Here is a 19,844-nt window from a genome sequence, read left to right on the forward strand (position 1 = left end):
GGACAGAATGCTCAAGCCTGTTTTTTCTCGTCACAGTCGTGATGTTGCCCATCTCAGTTCAGGCATCAGAACCACGTCTCCTCGCAGCAGATCTTGGTTTGTGTGTGTAACGGGGATTCCTGACGCTATTTTGGCTCCTTTACACATTTTATAAGCTCTTCACGAGTTATCAGCTGGTCAAAACACCATCATATGTAGCTACGCATATACAACGAGCACATTTAGCCCAGAACACAGCATTGTTTTGGATGTTCCACTAGTTCTGTTGCAAAATATACGTCTTTGTTCGTTTTAGTTTTTTATCTTTAGGTTTGGTGTTAAAATGACAGTGTGAACACTAAGTGAACCAGGGCTAAAAGTATAATTTACTGTTTGGTTCCAGACCAAAGGAACCAAGAGAACCGAACTACAACCCTAACTTTACTCTGTGCAACACAAAAGACGATATTTTGAGGAAGGTTTCCATTTATTTGCATAGTATGGTCAAAACTATAATGGAAATCAATGAAAACCGAAAGTGTTTGACTACCAACATTCTTCAAAATATCGTCTTTTGTGTTTGACTTTTTGTGGTCCTACAGGTTTGGAGCAACATGAGGGGGAGAAAATGACAGAATTTTAATTTTTGGGTGAACAATCCCTTTAATGTTTCATGTTTTATTAAATTTGAACTTCTTTGTTCAGACAACTGTGTTTAACTAGTTGGGACAACATTCCCTGTGGGTAACACTTTATAATAACGTTCAGTTGTAAGTCATTAATAAGTCTTTAGTTAATGATGAACTAATCATTTACAAAACATTCATAAATGATTAGTAAGTGATATACTACCATTTTATGTATGTTTTGTAAATTTAGTTACAAGTCATTTACAAGTGATTAGTAAATGATTAAATAATCATTTATGAAACATGACTATGCATTCATAAATGATTAATAAGTGATATGTTAATTATTTTATGTATGTTTTGTAGATTCAGTTATAAGTCATTTACAATTGATTAGTTAATGATTAACTAATCATTTACAAATTATGACTATGCGTTTCATAAATGTTTAATAAATGATGTAAAAAATTTTTGTATGTTTTGCTCACATCAGGTGCACAGTGGTTAAAGACGTGTTATAGATGTGTAAATGCATGAATAAATCATTTACAACACTTTCTGCATCCCCTAATCTAAAGTGTAAACTATTCATCACTTGTAAATGTCTTTCACATCATTCGTAGATAACCACTTCAAGAATCAAAAAGGCATAAGATCAACGAATGTTATCTACGAATGTATATGTAACACATTTACAAGTGATGAATAGTTTACACTTTAGATTAGGGGATGCAGAAAGTGTTATAAATCATTTACAACACTTTCTGCATCCCCTAACCTAAAGTGTAACCTATTCATCACTTGTAAATGTGTGACACTTACCTGTTATAAATGATCTATTCAAGGCATTTACAAAACTTTCAGCACTCTCTAATTGCTATATACATACAAAAAAAAAAAAACATTATTTATTATAACATTTATGAAACGCATATTCATGTTTTGTAAATGATTAGTTAATCATTTACTAATCACTTGTAAATGACTTGTAACAGAATTTACAAAACATACATAAAATGTTAGTATATCACTTGCTAATCATTTATGAATGTTCTGTAAATGATTAACTCATCATTAACCACTTATAGATGACTTACAACTGAACGTTATTATAAAGTGTTACCGTTTGTTTTGTACAGTGCAGGGGTAACAGGACAAACCTATAATAACATTTTCTTGGGAAGGACGAGTTTAGTTATTTTGAGGTCCCCTGATTTTACAGTATAGCTGTGGACCTGAATGAACGCTTTCATTGGTAGGAGGTTTATTACCAGAGACCCGCTCCCACGTCAGATCTGTCCATAAGTGCGTCATTCCAATATAGTTTCATTCCAGTATAATATCAGCTGTGCCTCCTGTCATACCGAGTCTCAGGCGGTTCGATACGTGTCAGGGAGTGGAGAGGAGTGGGCTGAAGTGAGGATTAGTAACCACATGTATGCCGCTTAAAGTTCAGTAAATATAACCAAGCCCAAGTCTTCACTAGATGCTTCCTCTCTTCGTAATGCAGCTTTGGCAACTACTAAAACACACGGGGCTTTTGCTTAGAAACTGATCTTGTTGTGAAAAGCAGTAGTTTTATTGCAGTTCTCAACTTGTCCAAACTTCATTCTCCCAAACTTTGTTCTCCCAAAAAGATTTATTCCACACACACTCTCGCTCCTGACAGAGGAGGAACAGGCACAGCACCTCAAACCCTGAGATGTGCAACCCTGATAACCTCTACAGAAAGGATCAAGTGGGTCGAGTCATGACTGGATATTTCACACTTATTTTACACTCTCAGTTCCTAATTGAAGGTCTCTCAGAGGATGTGTGTACAGAGTTATGTGAAGCTGATGATTGGCTCTCTAAGGCCGCATTTACATTACATGGTTCAAGTGACCCAATTCCGATTTATTTTATTTTTTCCTTCCATGTGGCATGGATCGGATATGAGCCAGGAACGTGTAAGCAGAATTCCGATATTCTCAGTTTGGTTTCAGGTCTCAACTCTAATATGAATCGGATACGTGCATTTGCGTCTGCCATGTAAGCGGACAGTGGTGCGTTTTCCCAAGTATGGTCCCAAGTTCCGACGTCATCAGCATAGCTTAACGAGTCTGTTTCCCAAAACATTTGCAAATAAACATTCGCTAACAGCATCGCAAACTTGTGTGGTTGAAACGACAGCTCTCGACCTGTGGTTAGAAGCAGAGTTTCTTGTTTGAGTGACGTGTGGACTCAATAAATCCTTTAAGCAAGCTGACATTCAGTTCAATCTATGTCTTTTATTTTTAATAAACACAAATGTAAATCATGTCTTTTAGTTTGTCGTGATTTTTTGAAGAGTGCGCATGTGCAAACATGCTTTAGTGTGTAAGAACGAGCCTACGATTGAATCTGTAAATAAAGCAAAATAACTGAGAAAAATGAGAAGTAGTCCTCAGATGCCATGTCTGTAATTTATAGAAAAACATCTAGCATTAATTAGGTCTCAAACAGATTCAGTAAAAGAAGTTATCACTCCGCCATGTGCGAGACATCATTAAAAACATGGTTGAACAACAAATTTGTGACAATATGGTTTCGGGAAACGGTCGTGACTAGCTAGTTGATTTCTTACTCTGGTAGTTAAGCAGTGAGTTATGTCGTTGTTCGAGAAACACACCCCAGATCGGATATTTCCATCAATGCAAGTCGTATGTCATTTAGAAAATAAATCTTCATGCGCTTGTATGAAGTTTAAAATCATTGGTTCCCGTAAGCGATATAAGCCTATCGTTGTTTGTTTTTTAGATCAAAATGTATTTATTTACATTTGCAACTGCTATTTATTTAATCATGTTTCTGTTTAATTATTTATTTATTTATTTATTTGCTTGTTTAAATCAATGTGTATCAATTTACATTAATCAATTTATTACTTAATTTAACATTTTTATTATTATTTTATTAATTTTGTTTAGTGCTGTCAAATCGATTAATCGCAATTAAAATTTGTACTATATATGTATGTACGTATATATATACACACACACACACACACACAAATATATTAACTTTTATGTCTGTGTTTTTGAAACATCTTGCAAAGAGTGGCAACACCAAAGCAAACACCCATACATAGTTTAATTGTGGACTTGTGGCCTGACATATATTCATATTCATATGTTCATGAATGTGTATTGGGTGCTGTCCGGCCAAAACGTCTCGGTTACGGATGTAACCCTCGTTCCCTGAGTGGGAACGGAGACGTTACGTCGGATGACGACGATTGGGGTTTCGCTTAGAAGCCTATCACCTTCGAGTATATAAAACGAGCCAATGGCAATGAAATGCCATGGGTCTGCGGAATTTGCATAGCGTAACTCCGCCCGCCGCAGGGGGTATATAAGGAAGTACGCTGCACAATGCAGACATGCCTTCGCTGAGGAGCCGAGACTGGCCCCAGGCGTTTTTCAGCGGTACAGCGGAAGTGGCAGGAAGACGTAACGTCTCCGTTCCCACTCAGGGAACGAGGGTTACATCCGTAACCGAGACGTTCCCTTTCGTGGTCACTCCGAGTTACGTCGGATGACGACGATTGGGGTTCCAGTCTAAACACGCCACCTCGGCTGTCTTCCAGTGCCCTGCGTAAGTCTGAGCTCCCTGTTGTGAGACTAGCACGAACGAAGGAGTCCTACTTAACACAGGGATACCAAGGTACACTGGGAAGCATATCTCCAGAGAGAAATATGCAATCATGCCCAGCCATTGATGGGGGGGACTTAGAATACACATATGACCCAGAGGGATGCATATGGAGAATCACTGGGGTGTCCAGCCGCAGGTGGAATTTTAAACCCCAGGGTTGGCAAGGTGGCTTGCCAAGGGAAAGACACACGCTCACAAGGAGACTTACAGTGGAATACACATGTGGGGGTCGCCCAGAGGGGGGACCATGCACATGGAGGCACCTAGTCAAGCGCAAAAGCTGCGTTATGGCAGATTGGCATAACTCAGGCGTTGACGTCACCAGTGCTGGAGGAAACTCAGAGCTTATCAGACTCACCTGAGAAGAAAATCGCACGTATCCCGTCCGTGGAGAGGAATGGCGAGCAAGCGAAGACACCTGAGCAGAATCTAGCACCGGCTGGTTGAAGCGAGTACATGAGAAGAAACTGGCTCTACGCGGAGATTATAGAATCTCGCGAATGTGTTGGGTGTCGCCCAGCCTGCAGCTCTACAAATGTCTGTTAGCGAGGCGCCATGCGCTAGAGCCCAAGAGGAAGCGACACTACGTGTGGAGTGGGCTTTCACACCAAGGGGGCACGGACGACCTTGCTGCTGGTATGCCAAAGCAATGGTATCCACTATCCAGTGAGATAACCTTTGCTTTGAGAGAGCCTTTCCCTTCAGCTTCCCACCATGACAGACAAAGAGCTGGTCTGAGGTCCTGAAACACCGCGTTCTGTCTACGTAAGCACGGAGGGCGCGTACTGGACAGAGCAGTGCCAAGGCTGGGTCTGCCTCCTCCAAGGGCAGCGCTTGCAGGTTCACTACCTGGTCTCGAAAGGGTGTGGTAGGAACCTTGGGCACATATCCAAGCCGGGGTCTCAGGATCACGTGAGAGTCAGCCGGCCCGAATTCCAGGCACGCTTCGTCAACCGAAAATGCCTGCAGGTCCCCTACCCTCTTGATGGAGGCCAATGCAACCAGGAGCGCTGTCTTCATTGACAGGAACTTAAGCTCCACTGATTGCAAAGGCTCAAAGGGAGCACTCTGCAGGGCAGTTAGAACCACTGAGAGGTCCCAAGAGGGAACGAGGGGAGGACGAGGAGGATTTAGTCTCCTCGCTCCCCTCAGGAACCTGACGATCAGGTCGTGCTTTCCCAGAGACTTACCTTCAACTGCTTCGTGATGTGCGGCAATGGCGGCAACATACACTTTCAGGGTGGAGGGAGACAGCCTTCGCTCCAACCCTTCTTGCAGGAAGGAAAGCACGACACTGATCGGGCATTTCGTGGGTTCTTGATGTTTAGAAGAACACCAGTTGACGAAGAGGTTCCACTTCAACGCATAGGCATGTCTCGTGGACGATGCTCTAGCGGAAGTGATGGTAGCCACCACCGCAGGTGGTAGGGTACTCAAACCTGCCTCGTCCCGTCCAGGAGCCACACGTGGAGGTTCCAAAGATCGGGACGAGGGTGCCATAAGGTGCCCCGTCCCTGAGAAAGGAGGTCCTTCCTCAGAGGAATTGGCCAGGGAGGTGCTGTCGCGAGGAGTACTAGTTCGGAGAACCAGGTCCGGTTGGGCCAATACGGGGCAACCAAAATGACCTGCTCCTCGTCCTCCCTGATCTTGCGCAAGGTCTGCGCAAGAAGGCTCACTGGGGGAAACGCATACTTGCGTAGGCCCCGCGGCCAGCTGTGCGCCAGTGCATCCGTGCCGAGCGTGCCCTCGGTCAGGGAATAAAACAGGTCGCAATGGGACGAGTCGTGGGAGGCAAACAGGTCTACCTGTGCGTCGCCGAACTGATCCCAAATCAGCTGAACCGTCCGGGGATGGAGTCGCCATTCTCCAGCGAGAGGCCGAACTCGAGACAGCTCGTCGGCCGCCTGGTTCAGGTGTCCCGGGATATAAATGGCTCGAAGCGACCTCAGATGCTTCTGACTCCATATGAGGAGGTGGCGAGCGAGTTGCGACATACGGCGGGAGCGTAGACCACCTTGATGGTTGATGTACGCTACTGTTGCGGTATTGTCTGATCGGACTAGTACGTGCTGACCCCTGAGCAGCGCATGGAAGCGGTGCAGGGCGAGACGTACAGCCAGCAACTCGAGGCAATTGACATGCCAAAGGCGCTGGGGTCCTGTCCAGGAGCCCGCGGCAGCATGACCATTGCACATGGCGCCCCAGCCCGTGTTGGAGGCATCTGTTGATACAACAACATGCCGGGAAACTCGTTCTAAGGGCACTCCGGCCCGTAGAAAACTGAGGTTCGCCCACGGGGAGAAGGTCTGACGGCAGGCTGGAGTCACTGGGACTTGGAGCGTGCCGTGTTGCCATGCCCACCTCGGGACTCGATCGCGAAGCCAAAGCTGAAGCGGTCTCATATGAAGCAATCCCAGCGGCGTTACTGCGGCTGCGGATGCCATATGCCCCAGGAGCCTCTGAAAAAGTTTCAGTGGAACCGCACTCTTGCCCTCGAACAGACGAAGACAAGTCAGCAGTGACTGCGCGCGCTCGCTCGTAAGCTGCGCGCACATGGCGACCGAGTCGATCTCCATACCGAGAAAAGAGATCCTCTGCACGGGGCAGAGTTTGCTCTTCTCCCAGTTGACCCGAAGGCCCAGACGGACTAGGTGCCGGAGCACTAGGTCCCTGTGTTCGCAAACCTGGTCTCGAGAGTGAGCTAGGATCAGCCAGTCGTCGAGATAGTTCAGGATGCGAACCCCGTGTTCCCGGAGGGGAACAAGGGCTGCCTCGACGACCTTCGTAAAGACGCGAGGGGACAGGGCTAGCCCGAAAGGGAGAACCGCGTACTGGTATGCCTGCCCCTCGAAAGCAAACCGTAGAAACGGTCTGTGTCGAGGTAAAATGGAGACATGGAAGTAGGCGTCCTTCAGGTCGATCGCTGCAAACCAATCCTGCGGCCGCACACACTGGAGGATGTGTTTGGCCGTGAGCATCTTGAATGGCAGCCTGTGAAGGGAGCGGTTCAAGACGCGCAGGTCGAGGATTGGCCGTAACCCACCGGACTTCTTGGGTACAATGAAGTAAGGGCTGTAGAAGCCGGACTTCATTTCGGCTGGAGGGACAATCTCGATCGCACCCTTCGCCAGCAGGGTGGTGACCTCCGCTCTCATGACAGGGGCATTGCCACCGACCATAGTGAAGCGGACTCCCCTGAAGCGGGGAGGAGATCTCGCGAACTGAATCGCGTAGCCGAGCCTGATGGTTCTCGCGACCCAGCGGGACAGTCTGGGAAGCTCTAGCCAGGCCTCCAGAAAGTGCACCAGCGGGGTCATACGAACCACAGACGTACCGTCGGTGGGGCAGCGAGGCGGAATGACCGGCACCGGCGAGGGTGGCATAGCGGCCCTGTGCGGGGGCACGGTCATTAACCGCGTCCTGCCAGAGGAGGCCAGGGGAGGGCGCGCGTCCCACGGGGGCGTGCTCTGGCAGGGGTCTGGCGACAGAGGGGGATGAGAGGAGCGTGGCCCGTGGGCGGCGCGTGCTGTCATCCCACACCTCTGGGACAGAGGAGGGCGGCAGTGGCGGGACCCAAGGGTGGCGCGCACTGCGGCCCTCGGACTCTGTCGGCTCAGGATTGGGGAATTCAATTCTGTCTTCAACCACATCAAAGTACTGCTCGTCGTTGGACGAGCAGCGAGGAGTGGAGAACAAAAGATTCTCCCCCGGCCCTCCACCGGGGGAAGGAGTGGCCCTGCTACCAGCTCCTGGGACAGAATTGAAGCCAACCCTGAGCAGCCCGTCTCAGGAGCGCCGCTCGGCCTGGCGTTTAGCGGGCGGCGGGGCTGGAGAGGGCTGTGGCGCCTGCCTGCGGCTCCCTCCACAACGCGGCCCGGGTGAAGGTTGCTGCTGGGGCCGTGCGGGAGGGGCGGCCGCGGGAGGGCGCCCTCGGCGGCGAGCAGGCTGAGGATTCTGTGCCGACGGCTGAGCAGCAGAGCGTCGGGGCAGAATGTGCTTGATAGCCTCAGTCTGCTTCTGGGCGGTCGAGAACTGTTGGGCAAAATCCTCGACCGCACCGCCGAAAAGGCCGGCCTGGGATATGGGAGCATCCAGCAGACGAGTCCGCTCGGGCTCACACATATCAGCCAGGTTCAGCCAGAGATGTCTCTCCTGGACCACAGCTGTGGACATCACCAAACCCAGGGAGCGCGCGGTCACCTTCGTCGCTCGGAGAGCGAGGTCGGTGGCGGCGCGCAGCTCATCAACGAGCCCTGGGTCTGTCCTGCCCTCGTGCATGTCACGAAGCATCTGGGCCTGGTAGACCTGCAGAATGGCCATGGCATGCAAAGAGGCAGCTGCCTGTCCCGCCGCACTGTAAGACTTCGCCACGAGAGTGGACGAGAATCCACAGGCTTTGGACGGGTGCTTAGGATCACCACGTGATGAAGCGCCTGCCGGACACAGCTGCATCGCGACAGAACGTTCAACCGTGGGAATCCCAGTGTACCCACAAGCATCAGCTCTATCGAGGGGAGGAAAGGCGGAGAAAGCCGACGAACGATCGCGGGAAGACATGGGAGCCTTCCAGGACCGCGTGACTTCCTCATGCACTTCCGGGAAGAATGGTATTGGGGTTGGGCGGCGACGAATGTCAGCGGCCGCTCCCAAAAACCAATCATCCAGCCGCGAGCGCACTGGATCGGGCGGCGGGGACCACCCGAGCCCAATGGCCGCGGCTGCCCGGGAAAGCATGGCAGTCAGCTCGGGATCAGACTCGGGCAATGCTGGCACGCCCGAGGGCGGCAACACAGCCGAATCCTCACTTCCCGAGGACTCATGCCCACCTTGTGATGCAGTGATCGACATTGCATCCTCCTGTGGAACGCGAAACGAAACGCGCGGGGCCTCCGTAGAGGGACCGGCGGTTTCGGTTTGCACGCTCGCGGGTACCAATGCTGAAGAGGGGTGTGTGGACCGTGGACGTATCGGCGGTTTGTCCCACACAGATACCCTCAGGTCACCCTGGCCACCAGCCGAAGTACAGCCTCTCGGGGAGACCGTAGATCGGGGTGTGGATGAGGGGACTCTCGCTCTGATGAGCTCATTGAGTCTCGACCGCAGCATGGAGATGGTCATGTTCCCGCAATGAGAACATGAATCATCCACAAACGCTGCTTCAGCGTGATCAACGCCCAAACACGCTAAGCAGAGATTGTGCCCATCAGGAGAAAATACATCGCGACCACAACCAGAAGTGCATGGGCGAGACATCTTTAAAAAGACGTGCCACATGCAATGCTCTTTTTGTGAGAGGAAAACTCCGCGGATGTTGAAGCGAACAGGGAGAAATCACACTAACTGTCAGATCACTGACAAGATCAGCAGGGAAGTGTGCACTCGCTGAAATCGCCGTCACACCAACACCGGAGAGCTCGCTCGTCTCGAAGGTAAGAGAAGACTAACTCAGAATCTTTGGCTTGCAGGAGTGGAGAAGTTCTCGGCTCCGAAGCGAAAGCATGTCTGCATTGTGCAGCGTACTTCCTTATATACCCCCTGCGGCGGGCGGAGTTACGCTATGCAAATTCCGCAGACCCATGGCATTTCATTGCCATTGGCTCGTTTTATATACTCGAAGGTGATAGGCTTCTAAGCGAAACCCCAATCGTCGTCATCCGACGTAACTCGGAGTGACCACGAAAGGGAACAAACTTTGTTGCATTATTTTATTATAATTATATTATATATTTACAACATTATCACTGCTGCTTTGAAACAATCTGTATTGTAAAAAGCACTATATAAATAAAGGTGACTTGACTTGATTTGATGAATATGTGAATAAAACAGCTGCATTATCACAGTAATCTGTCTGAAAAGAGTTAAAGTCCCCCTGAAGTCAATCATTCTATCCCTTAAAACTCACCTTTGAATTTGAATTCACCAAATTTACACATTTAAATGTTTTTTTTCCTTTGAAAAAAACTGATTCATGCCTTACAACAGCTTGAATGTAACTCTACACCTTTGCCTCATTTAGTATATACGGTTCTATGAATATGCAAATGAGCCCCGCCTCCACTCACTCGCACCAGCTCAGAGATCCACTGGTTGACGATCACACGTTGATCTGATTGGTTACAAGGTAGTTTGTGACGTCAGAAACACCAGCGATTTCAAACCGTGTTTTTGAGACTGTCTTTGATTCACTGCAGTTTTAAGGAGAAAATACTCAGCAATGGTGTCGACTTATGAATTTACACATGGTTTGTCTTAAAGCATATTAAAAATAGCACATAGACATATAAACAACATTAAAAGCTTGATTTTCACCACAGGGGGACTCCAGTATCCAGAACACCAAGTCAAGACACTCTGTGTACTGTACATCAAAAACATCAAAAGATTATAAATGTCTCTGAGCTTGTATCATTACTTCATAGAAAAGACAAGTTGTTTTAGTAGTATTATATTCTGGCAACTTGGATAATATAAATCTTAAGAGCAACAAAATCTTGTGAATTTGTTAACATTAGAACAAAATAGCCTAACATTGAAAATCATGTGAAAATGTAAGAGAAAACAAGAGACTCACTGTTACTGATTTATCAGCTCAAAGCATTATGGGTAAAATCTCTGTACAGTCTATTCTGAAACATCAACACAATTTCACTGATCCAGACCAAACCCTAAACCCAGGATAGAGTGTCTGAGTGAATGTGGTCTGGACTGTGTGGATGAGGCTCATTGTAACAGAGACGCTGTAGAAGGACAGAGTTCCTGCACTGTGATCCACATAAACTCCTATTCTTCTGCTGATGGACTTTACAGGGAGATCAGTGCGTTTGTTATTGTGCCAGAATGTGTAACTGGAGGAAGAGCAGAACAAACTCCAGGACTGATCATTAAATCCAAATCCACACTTAATACCCCCTCCCTTCCTGCTGATTCTCTTATATGACACTGATATATACACATCACCACTCCACTCAATCTCCCAGTAACCGCGTCCACACACACTCTCTCTACACAACACCTGAGAATAACAATCAAATCTGTCTGGATGATCAGGATACGACTGTTGTGTGTCAGTGTAAGAAATCACTATTTTCCTCTTTGACAGACTGAGGTGTTCATTCACTGTGTTCAGATCCAGAGTCAGCTGATGGGAATCTGATGGAGAGAAAACACATCAGAATCAGGAATTATGAATCTGTCTGATCTTTTAATGTATCTGAACTCGTCATGAATCAATGTTCAATGTATCATCAGTGTCTCAGTGCAGCTGACCAAATATCCTGTGCAAATCATCATTTACATGATCAATTATAAAACTCTTCTATCATGTTTATTTCTCCTTCTACAGGAAGAACATGAACACATTCAGTGAGTTTTTCTGCTTGTTTCTCAGTGACTTACATTGTAGGAAGTCGTTCCTGGTCTTGGGATTCATGTTGGTGAATGTGACTGTGGAAATAAACAGACATGAACAGTGTGAAGAGAAATGACAAGATAAAATACATCCATTTCTAAGACGTTTCTAATCTGATATTAGATGATGAAGGACTCATTTCTGAGAACAGAAGAATCTCCAGATGCCTCATATATAAAACACACGTATCGGATTCAATCCTAAATTTCAATGGATTTCAATTTCAATATATACATAAGTATTTATTACTTCTAAACCATCAAGGGATGTTTGTGGCTGTTCTGTAGAGTTGATGCACTTGAATTAAAGATGAACTGTGATTTATAAAGTGGGATGCGTTTAGGACAATTATTTGTGCGCATGTTTTATAAATCATAGGAACATTTCAGAAACTGTTGTACGTTCATATTTCGGATCATTCTCCACACGTCTGTATAAACGAGGCGCAGGACTTTACCTCTATCAGAGATCTTCTTGAGCTCCTCTTTGCAGAAATCCTCCAGTTTGTCTCTCAGCTGACGGACAGATTCTCTCACGCCATCAAAAGAGGAGAGAGAACTGAAGGAAACGTCGGGTTCGTCTGTAGATTCAGGAGGTGCTGAGAGAGACTGGAAACTCTACAGAAAACAGAAATCAAAACTCATCATCTCCACACTTCAGCCAATAACCTGCACTATATCAGATCTGAGCGGCTCTTGTTGACTTCACTTCTCTTCAGTGACTCGCTTCAATCCAGCACTTTCACACAATCAGCACATTCTTCTCATATTCATCATTTAATGCTACAAACTCTAGTATTTCACACTTACACTCCTTGTGAAAAAGAAAGTACCGTACTTGTAACAGAAATAATATACTTTAAAAATATATAAGTGCAGATTGGCTGTAATGTTTTCAAAAACTTAATTGCATGTTATTTGCAGTAAAATGAATGTGGTTTAGTTTAATGTTTTTATTAAATGCAAATAGCTGAGCTTTAGAGTGTTTTTTTGCCCTGCTTAAGTTAGTCTCATTCTGCTCTCATGAAATGTTTCTCTGTGAGTCTCTTGCTCAAGTCCACTATGATCCAGTTCTTCTAGATCTCTGTTACCTGCAGGAACTGGATGTGATGGTGTGTGTGTGAAAGCTGCTCCAGCTCAGCGTCTCTCCTCCTCAGATCATTGATCTCCTGCTCCAGTCGCTCCAGTCGTCCTTCAGCTCGACTCACTGCAGTCTTTTCCTGATCTCTGATCCGCTGTGTCGCCTCAGAGCGGCTTCTCTCAATGGAGCGGATGATCTCAGTGAAGATCTTCTCACTGTCCTCCACTGCTGTGTGTGCAGAGCGCTGTTACACACACATCACAATCACACAGTGAGTTCAGTGAGTCCAAACTGAGACGTCTCACACTTCTCTTCTTCTCCAGACTCACCTTATGAGACTCCACAGCCTCTCTCAGCTGATGAAGATCTTTCTGTCTCTGCTGGATTCTCTGACGGATCTTCATCTGCGTCTCCTTCAGCTGTTTCTGGAGGACAAACCAATAACAGGGAATGACACATAAAACTACTATCACACAATAAGGGTTAAAGATCTAGCATGGTAAGTTTATACTGTAGGTTCAAACCACTGATTCATAGTTTCCTGAAATGAGATTATGAATGAATATGAAACTGAAATGTCAGCAGTATTTCATCAGTGCCTAGTTTCATATGAATACTTCACCCTAAAGTTTTAATTCTGTCATCATTTACTCTCCCTCATGTCACTCCAAACCTGTATGACTATTGTGTCTATTGTGAGACACAACAGAAGACATGACGACACAATAGATGTCATCACACAAATCAGTGAAGTTTGATGTTTTTGATGTCATATTTGATTTGTGCTGTGTATGAGTTGATCAATGATTTGATTTGATTTGTGAATCAAAATTGGTCATTTAAAAAAAAAAAAAGTGCTTTTAAAAGAAGCATTCCTTTAAAAAGTGCATGTAAATAATATACTTTAAAATAATATACTTAAGTGTGAACTGAACGTGATGTTTACAAATACATAGTTTTATGTTAATTGCCATACTTTTATTGTTTTTAAAATATAGTTAAAGTGTACTGTCATATGTACCGACTAAAATATACTGTAATAATGTTGTACATTAAACATATATTAACTTTAAATATATTGAATAACACACTGCAGTTGCAATTATAATCAAGTAATTTGGTATATACATCTAAATAAGTGCACTTCTTTAAAGCATGACAGAGAGTCACATTGAAATATTAAATATTATTATTAAATATTATTATTAAATGCACTTTAAAGTACAACTTTTAATTAGACATTATTACAAAGTAATAATAAATTGATAAAGTGTTTTTATCAAGTGAAACCGTCATGAACATTTGCTGTCTTTAAGTGCACTTAAGTGGCCTTTCATTTCATTAATATTATATTATGTCCAAGTAATTTTTTTTTTTAAATATACTTTTAATTTTAAGTACACTACAAGTGCACGTTAATACAATTAATCACACTTCTTTTTTAAACCACTAGATGTTAAGATTACTTCTATGTTTTTTTATCCTTTTTGGAGCTTGAAACTTTTGTACCTCTTTGACTTTCAATGTATAGAGTAAAATACATGAGACATTCTTCAAAATATCTTCTTTTACAATCTATTCCACAGAAGAAAGTGAGTCAAATTGGTTTGGGACAACATGAGTAAATGAGTGAGTAAATGAAGACAGAAATCAATCTCTCTCAGTTCATACCTGTGTCTCTGTCCTCTGTTCTGCAGTTGATACAGTGTTGTGGTTTTTATGTTCATACTCTTTACACCACACACAAATGCATTCTTGATCAGTGACACAGAACATTTCTAGCTCTTTATCATGTTTACAGCAGATCATGTCCTGCAGTCGTCCAGTGGCATCAATCACTTTGTGTGGTTTACGAGAGTGATATTCCTCATGACGGTCTAAATGAGTTTGACAGTAAGATTCCTGACACACCAGACAGGACTTGACGGCTTTGTATTTTCTTCCAGTACAGACGTCACACTCCACGTCTCCAGATCCAGTGTAACAGTCAGCAGGAAGTTTAGTCTTCTTCAGTTTCTCCACCAGTTCAGCCAGAATGGTGTTTTTGCCTAAAGCAGGTCTTGGACTGAAGGTCTGTCTGCACTGAGGGCAGCTGTAGACTCTCTTCTCATCCTCCTGATCCCAGCAGTCTGTAATACAGATCTTACAGTAACTGTGTCCACAGTGGATAGTCACTGGTTCCTTCAGGAGATCCAGACACACTGGACACGTGAACTCATCCTGAGAAAATCTGGCTTCTGCCATTTTACTGCATGAATACAGAGAGACACAAACACACAACAGCTCAACAACACTCCAGTTTCTGTTTCTCTGAACTGAGGAGCTGAAATAGTTTCCTGGTTCTGTGTTTGAGTGACGTGTGTAAAATAGGCGTGTCTGTAAAGCAGCTTCCTCGTTCACACACACACTTTACTGCTGTGTTTACTGTATGTGTCCTTCAAGTGGAGTCCTAGCTCAGGGGTTTTCAAACTTTTTGTGTGTGTGGACCACTATTTGTAATCAAGAATTTTCGCGGACCACCTCATAATACACATAATAAAATATGTCTACATACACAGAGTCCTACCTGAATTAATCTGCACCTCTAAATAGGCTTACTAGCTCTAAAACTATCATTGGTCATCACATCAGTACAACAGGCTTGTTAAAAGAAAGTTTACTGCACACAACGGCTGCCACATATTTTATTTATTTATTTACTCAAACGCCCGAGGGCATAATCAGGTTCATTTGAACAACAGGCTTATTTCCATAGCAATGGAGTATGAAATCTATACAGTAATAAGAACACTGGAATATAGTCAACATTTCAAAACCTTTGGCCATTTTAGGGGATTATTAATCTTCAGTTTTACAAGTCCTCAAAAAGTGAGTTTGTCCACTTAACAGCACATCCGCAAAACATTTCAGAAACGCGAGATCAAGAAACTAACTGGAAATTAAAATAATAACAGGCCTTATTCATTCCATTTATAAACATTTCGTTTCATATAAACTGCCTTTGCCTAACTGTGCGTTCACACCGGACGCGAGCGCGTCAAATTCAAAAAGGGATCATATGTCAAATTCGCGCCTGCCGCGTCTAGTGATATACACTTGACCACTTTGTATCAATTCGCGCGTCAAAACAAAAGTTTGAAGCGAAATTTCGTCCGGTGTGAACGCACCATTAAAGGCTATGCGTGTGATGTGATAATGAGATAATATTTGCCTCTGCCCTTTTCTCTTCAGAGAACCTGTTGCTATCCACCGAACCAATGTTGTGGTTCTAACGGCACTGAACTTGAATGTCACGGCCGAACACCACTAGGCTATTTTAGTAATCACACAATAACTTGACAATTTAATTAAAATGTTATATCAATATAGGCCTACATATTCTTTTTTATTTTATGGGAATTTCCTGGTAAAATGAAGGTAAAAAAAAAATATTACTTTAGATTTTATTTTGCCTTTCCACGGACCACCTGCAGTACCCTCACGGACCACTTGTAGTCCGCGGACCACAGTTTGGGAATGGCTGTCCTAGCTCATGTATGACAGAGTGAAGATTTATTCACGAATGCATGTGTCTATATACTGTGTCAAAGCAATGTCAATATGTCAAAAAATGTACAGTTCTAAGATTATACAGATCATGCAGTTAGCTAACATCATTTTGGCAGAAACAATGAGCTCATTAACCCTTTCCCTAACCCTTGTTCGTGAGTGTAGAAGGGCAGAAAGAAAATGGAGGAAGGATAAATTACAAATCTCTTATCAGCTATTGCAAAATTCCTTAGTCAAATTTCAAGAGGAGGTCGCCTGGCAAAGGTCTAAATATTTTTCAAATTTGATTTCTCAGAATTCCCACTGTCCTAAGCTTTTGTTTTCGACTATAAAATAAGTATTAAATCCTTCTACTGAGATTGGTGTTGCTCAGAGCCCAGAGTTGTGTGAGAAGTTTTGCAGCTTTTTCATAAGCAAAATAATTTGCATTAAATCCCAGATTGTACTGAATCCATCCCAGAAGGTCTGGCGTTTGCCTACGAGTCGACCGAAATTTTCACACTTCCACCCGATCTCGCATTCTGAACTGTTGAATAAGCTGTGGAATTCGTTACCTCAATTTGTTAGGTTATCTTCTTCCTTATATGCATTTAAGTCATCTCTGAAAACGTATCTTTTTTCTCAGGCCTTTTCATAATTGTGTATATTTCTTAGTATTTTTGTACGACTGTTATTTTTTATTGTGTTTTTGTGAAGCACCTTGGTCAGCAGTAATGTTGTTTTAAGGTGCTATATAAACTAGATGTAGGTACCGCATGGCGGTACAAAATATGTCCGCCGCTCAGGCCTGCACTGGCTTTCCACAAAAATTAATGACGTGGAGCAATTTGGCTGTATTGCGTGTTTATGTATATAAGTTGTATATTTTAAAAGACTGTCTGGAGTATTCCTGTGGATCATGGATAATTTAGAGTTTTGTAATTATTTGCTATTACTATTTAAGTTTTATATCAAAAGTCATTAGTTTAGACACTTAACATCCGTAATGTGAAAATGTCACATTCATAACAGTGGTTTTCCCTACATAATGTATTATAAAAATGAGTTTCAAAAACACACTTATTGTGTTCAAGCAAGTCTTTTTCATGCTACATTGGTAGTTTGTTTAATAATTTACAGAGTTTGTAGGACACTTGTAAAGTGTGTGTATTTCATGTTATGTCCATAACGCTGCTAAAATGTATTCATAGGATGTAAAATATTATATGAAATGTGAGGATTTTGCAAGAATCAGAGGACAGAGGTTACATTAAAAGTTATGTAAATTAATTCACTGATACTAATTTTATCTATGTTTAAGGCATTGTATCTACCAATAGAAGTCTAACTGTCACATGCATAATGTTGAAACTGTTGTATAATAAAAGGGAAGAACAAATAAATAATAATATATTTTCTGAAAGCGTAGACTCTCAGGATGTGATCTAACATGGCATGAAACATGTCCCACCCACCTCATTAGTATACTGCCCAAGCATAACACATTGGGTATTGGTAAATCGGGTATATGGCTGATACCTAAAAAAAGTAGTAGTATGTGCATGTCTGTCTGTGTGTGTGTGTGTGTGTGTATGTGTGTTTGTGTTTGTGTATGTGTGTGTCTGTGTGTGTGTGTGTGTGTGTGTGTGTGTGTGTGTGTGTGTGTGTGTGTCTGTGCGTGTATGTATGCGTTCGTACATGTGTGTGCGCGTGTGTGTTTATTCAGACCGGATGTGAAGAGTCTGAGATGCTGCCGGAAATGAGATTGAGGACAATGAGGATCTGATAAAAATAAAATACAGTAAAAATGTGAAATATTATTGTAAAATAACTGTTTTCTATTGTTATATATTTTAAAAGGTAATTTACTCCTGTGATCAAAGCTGATTTTTCTGCATCATTGCTGCAGTCTTTAGTATCACATGATCCTTCAGAAATCATTCTAATATGATCATTTGATGCTTAAGAAACATTTATCAATGTCGAGAACAGTTGAGCTGCTTCATATTTCAGTGGAAACTGCTACATTCAGTGTCAAATAATTTTTCAGTATTCTTTGATAAATAGAAAGTTCAATGAACAGCATTTATATGAAATAAACATCTCCTGTAACATCATAAATGTCTTTACTGTCACTTTAATGCCTGCTACAGACAATTTCGGCAATCATATAAGATCATTATAAATCACTGTACGACATGGATCTGATAAACTTGGGTACGACAGACAGTACGATGATGACACCTATGACACAAGTTAGTATAGAACAATGAAACATCATCAGCGTGAGCTAGTGGTGAACAAATAGAGCAAGATGAATCACAATTGTGACAATTGTGGTTTTGATGTGCGTTGAAAAAAGACAAGGAAGCGAAAGAGGAGAATATGGACGCTGTCATTGCTAGGGAAAAGAGGACAACTTTCCATGCCAATTTTGCAAATGGAGCTTGAGGTAAGTAGGTTTAAGTTTTAGCGTCATGTCACTTTGATAAATACACCATTTCGTGTTTTTATTGGCTAATCGATAGACGTAGGTCGTAGCAGCAAACACACTGTGAGATGATCATGCTAAATTTCTCACAGAAAATGATCGCAGACTATCTTTGGTCGCAAGACCGTGACAACGTCCGTCTTTGAACCGCTCTTACTGTACGATGTAGGACCACCGTTTAGGAGCCACGACCACAGATATCCCCATGATTGGTCATCTTTCGTCTGGGACAGCCCAAAATCATACATTGTGAACCGGGCAGAATGCATCAATGTTTTTGAAGACCTTCTCAGTGGCCTCAAAGGTGGAGTAGGGGACGGTAGAGGACATCAGTCACAGAGTAGTGGACATCAATCACCTTGATGTTGTACATTTGCACCTGAAATTCACAACTTTGCCCTTTATAAGTAAATGTAGCTCAACTGCAGCCTTTGTCTTGCAGGACAGAACATCACTGAAGGAGGATGTTGGGTCATCAAGAGTAACGCCGTCAATGCTCTTGGCCAGACCTTTGATGAAGATGATAGGGGTAACATCACACTGAGAGGAGTGCATGCATGATCTTCATCGGTTTAACCCTCTGGTGTTCTTTGGTAAAAAAAAAAAAAAAAAAAAAAAAATTTTATTGAGTTTTTGCGCATTTTTCATAACAATAAATGTCTAATTCTGTAGGTTTTTTAAGTTCACTTTTTACAACTTTTTTCGGTACTATACGGTTATCCGGACCACATGTGATGACCTACCCCAACCCCGCCCCTAAACCTACCCGTCACTGGGGTTACGACCAACCAAGAGCAGTTGTGGTCACGTTTGGTCAGGTGTGGTCCGGATAACCATATAGTACCCTTTTTTCACTTCAGCAATAATCTGCCAAGTGTTGTCTTTGAAAAGAGATCAAACTGAAGTCTGTGCTGTAAAGCATTCAAGATTTATGACAGTTTAAGTTGGAAATTTTATTTTCAGGTCTATGCTCAAAAAAGTAAATAAATGGATTATAAATACAGCGTAAATATAATTTAGTACCATAAAATCCCCTAAAAATACAAAATAT

The 19,844-nt window shown here is 43.3% G+C and overlaps 1 protein-coding gene across 1 annotated transcript; it reads right to left on the bottom strand.

The window, feature by feature from the left end:
• Positions 1 to 9,983: 9,983 nt before the first annotated feature.
• LOC311286542 (E3 ubiquitin/ISG15 ligase TRIM25-like) lies at positions 9,984 to 15,085 on the bottom strand. Its single transcript, XM_084402747.1, has 6 exons — positions 14,446 to 15,085; positions 13,104 to 13,199; positions 12,785 to 13,018; positions 12,152 to 12,311; positions 11,682 to 11,729; positions 9,984 to 11,435 (listed from the first exon to the last, which is right to left on the bottom strand). Exons 1-6 carry the CDS (start codon positions 15,016 to 15,018, stop codon positions 10,921 to 10,923), a joined length of 1,626 nt encoding a protein of 541 aa, XP_084258873.1. The 5' UTR covers positions 15,019 to 15,085; the 3' UTR covers positions 9,984 to 10,920.
• Between the last annotated feature and the right edge of the window lie 4,759 nt (positions 15,086 to 19,844).

This window comes from Rutilus rutilus, assembly GCF_951802725.1.
Source record: "Rutilus rutilus genome assembly, chromosome: 1".
NCBI lineage: Eukaryota > Metazoa > Chordata > Actinopteri > Cypriniformes > Leuciscidae > Rutilus > Rutilus rutilus.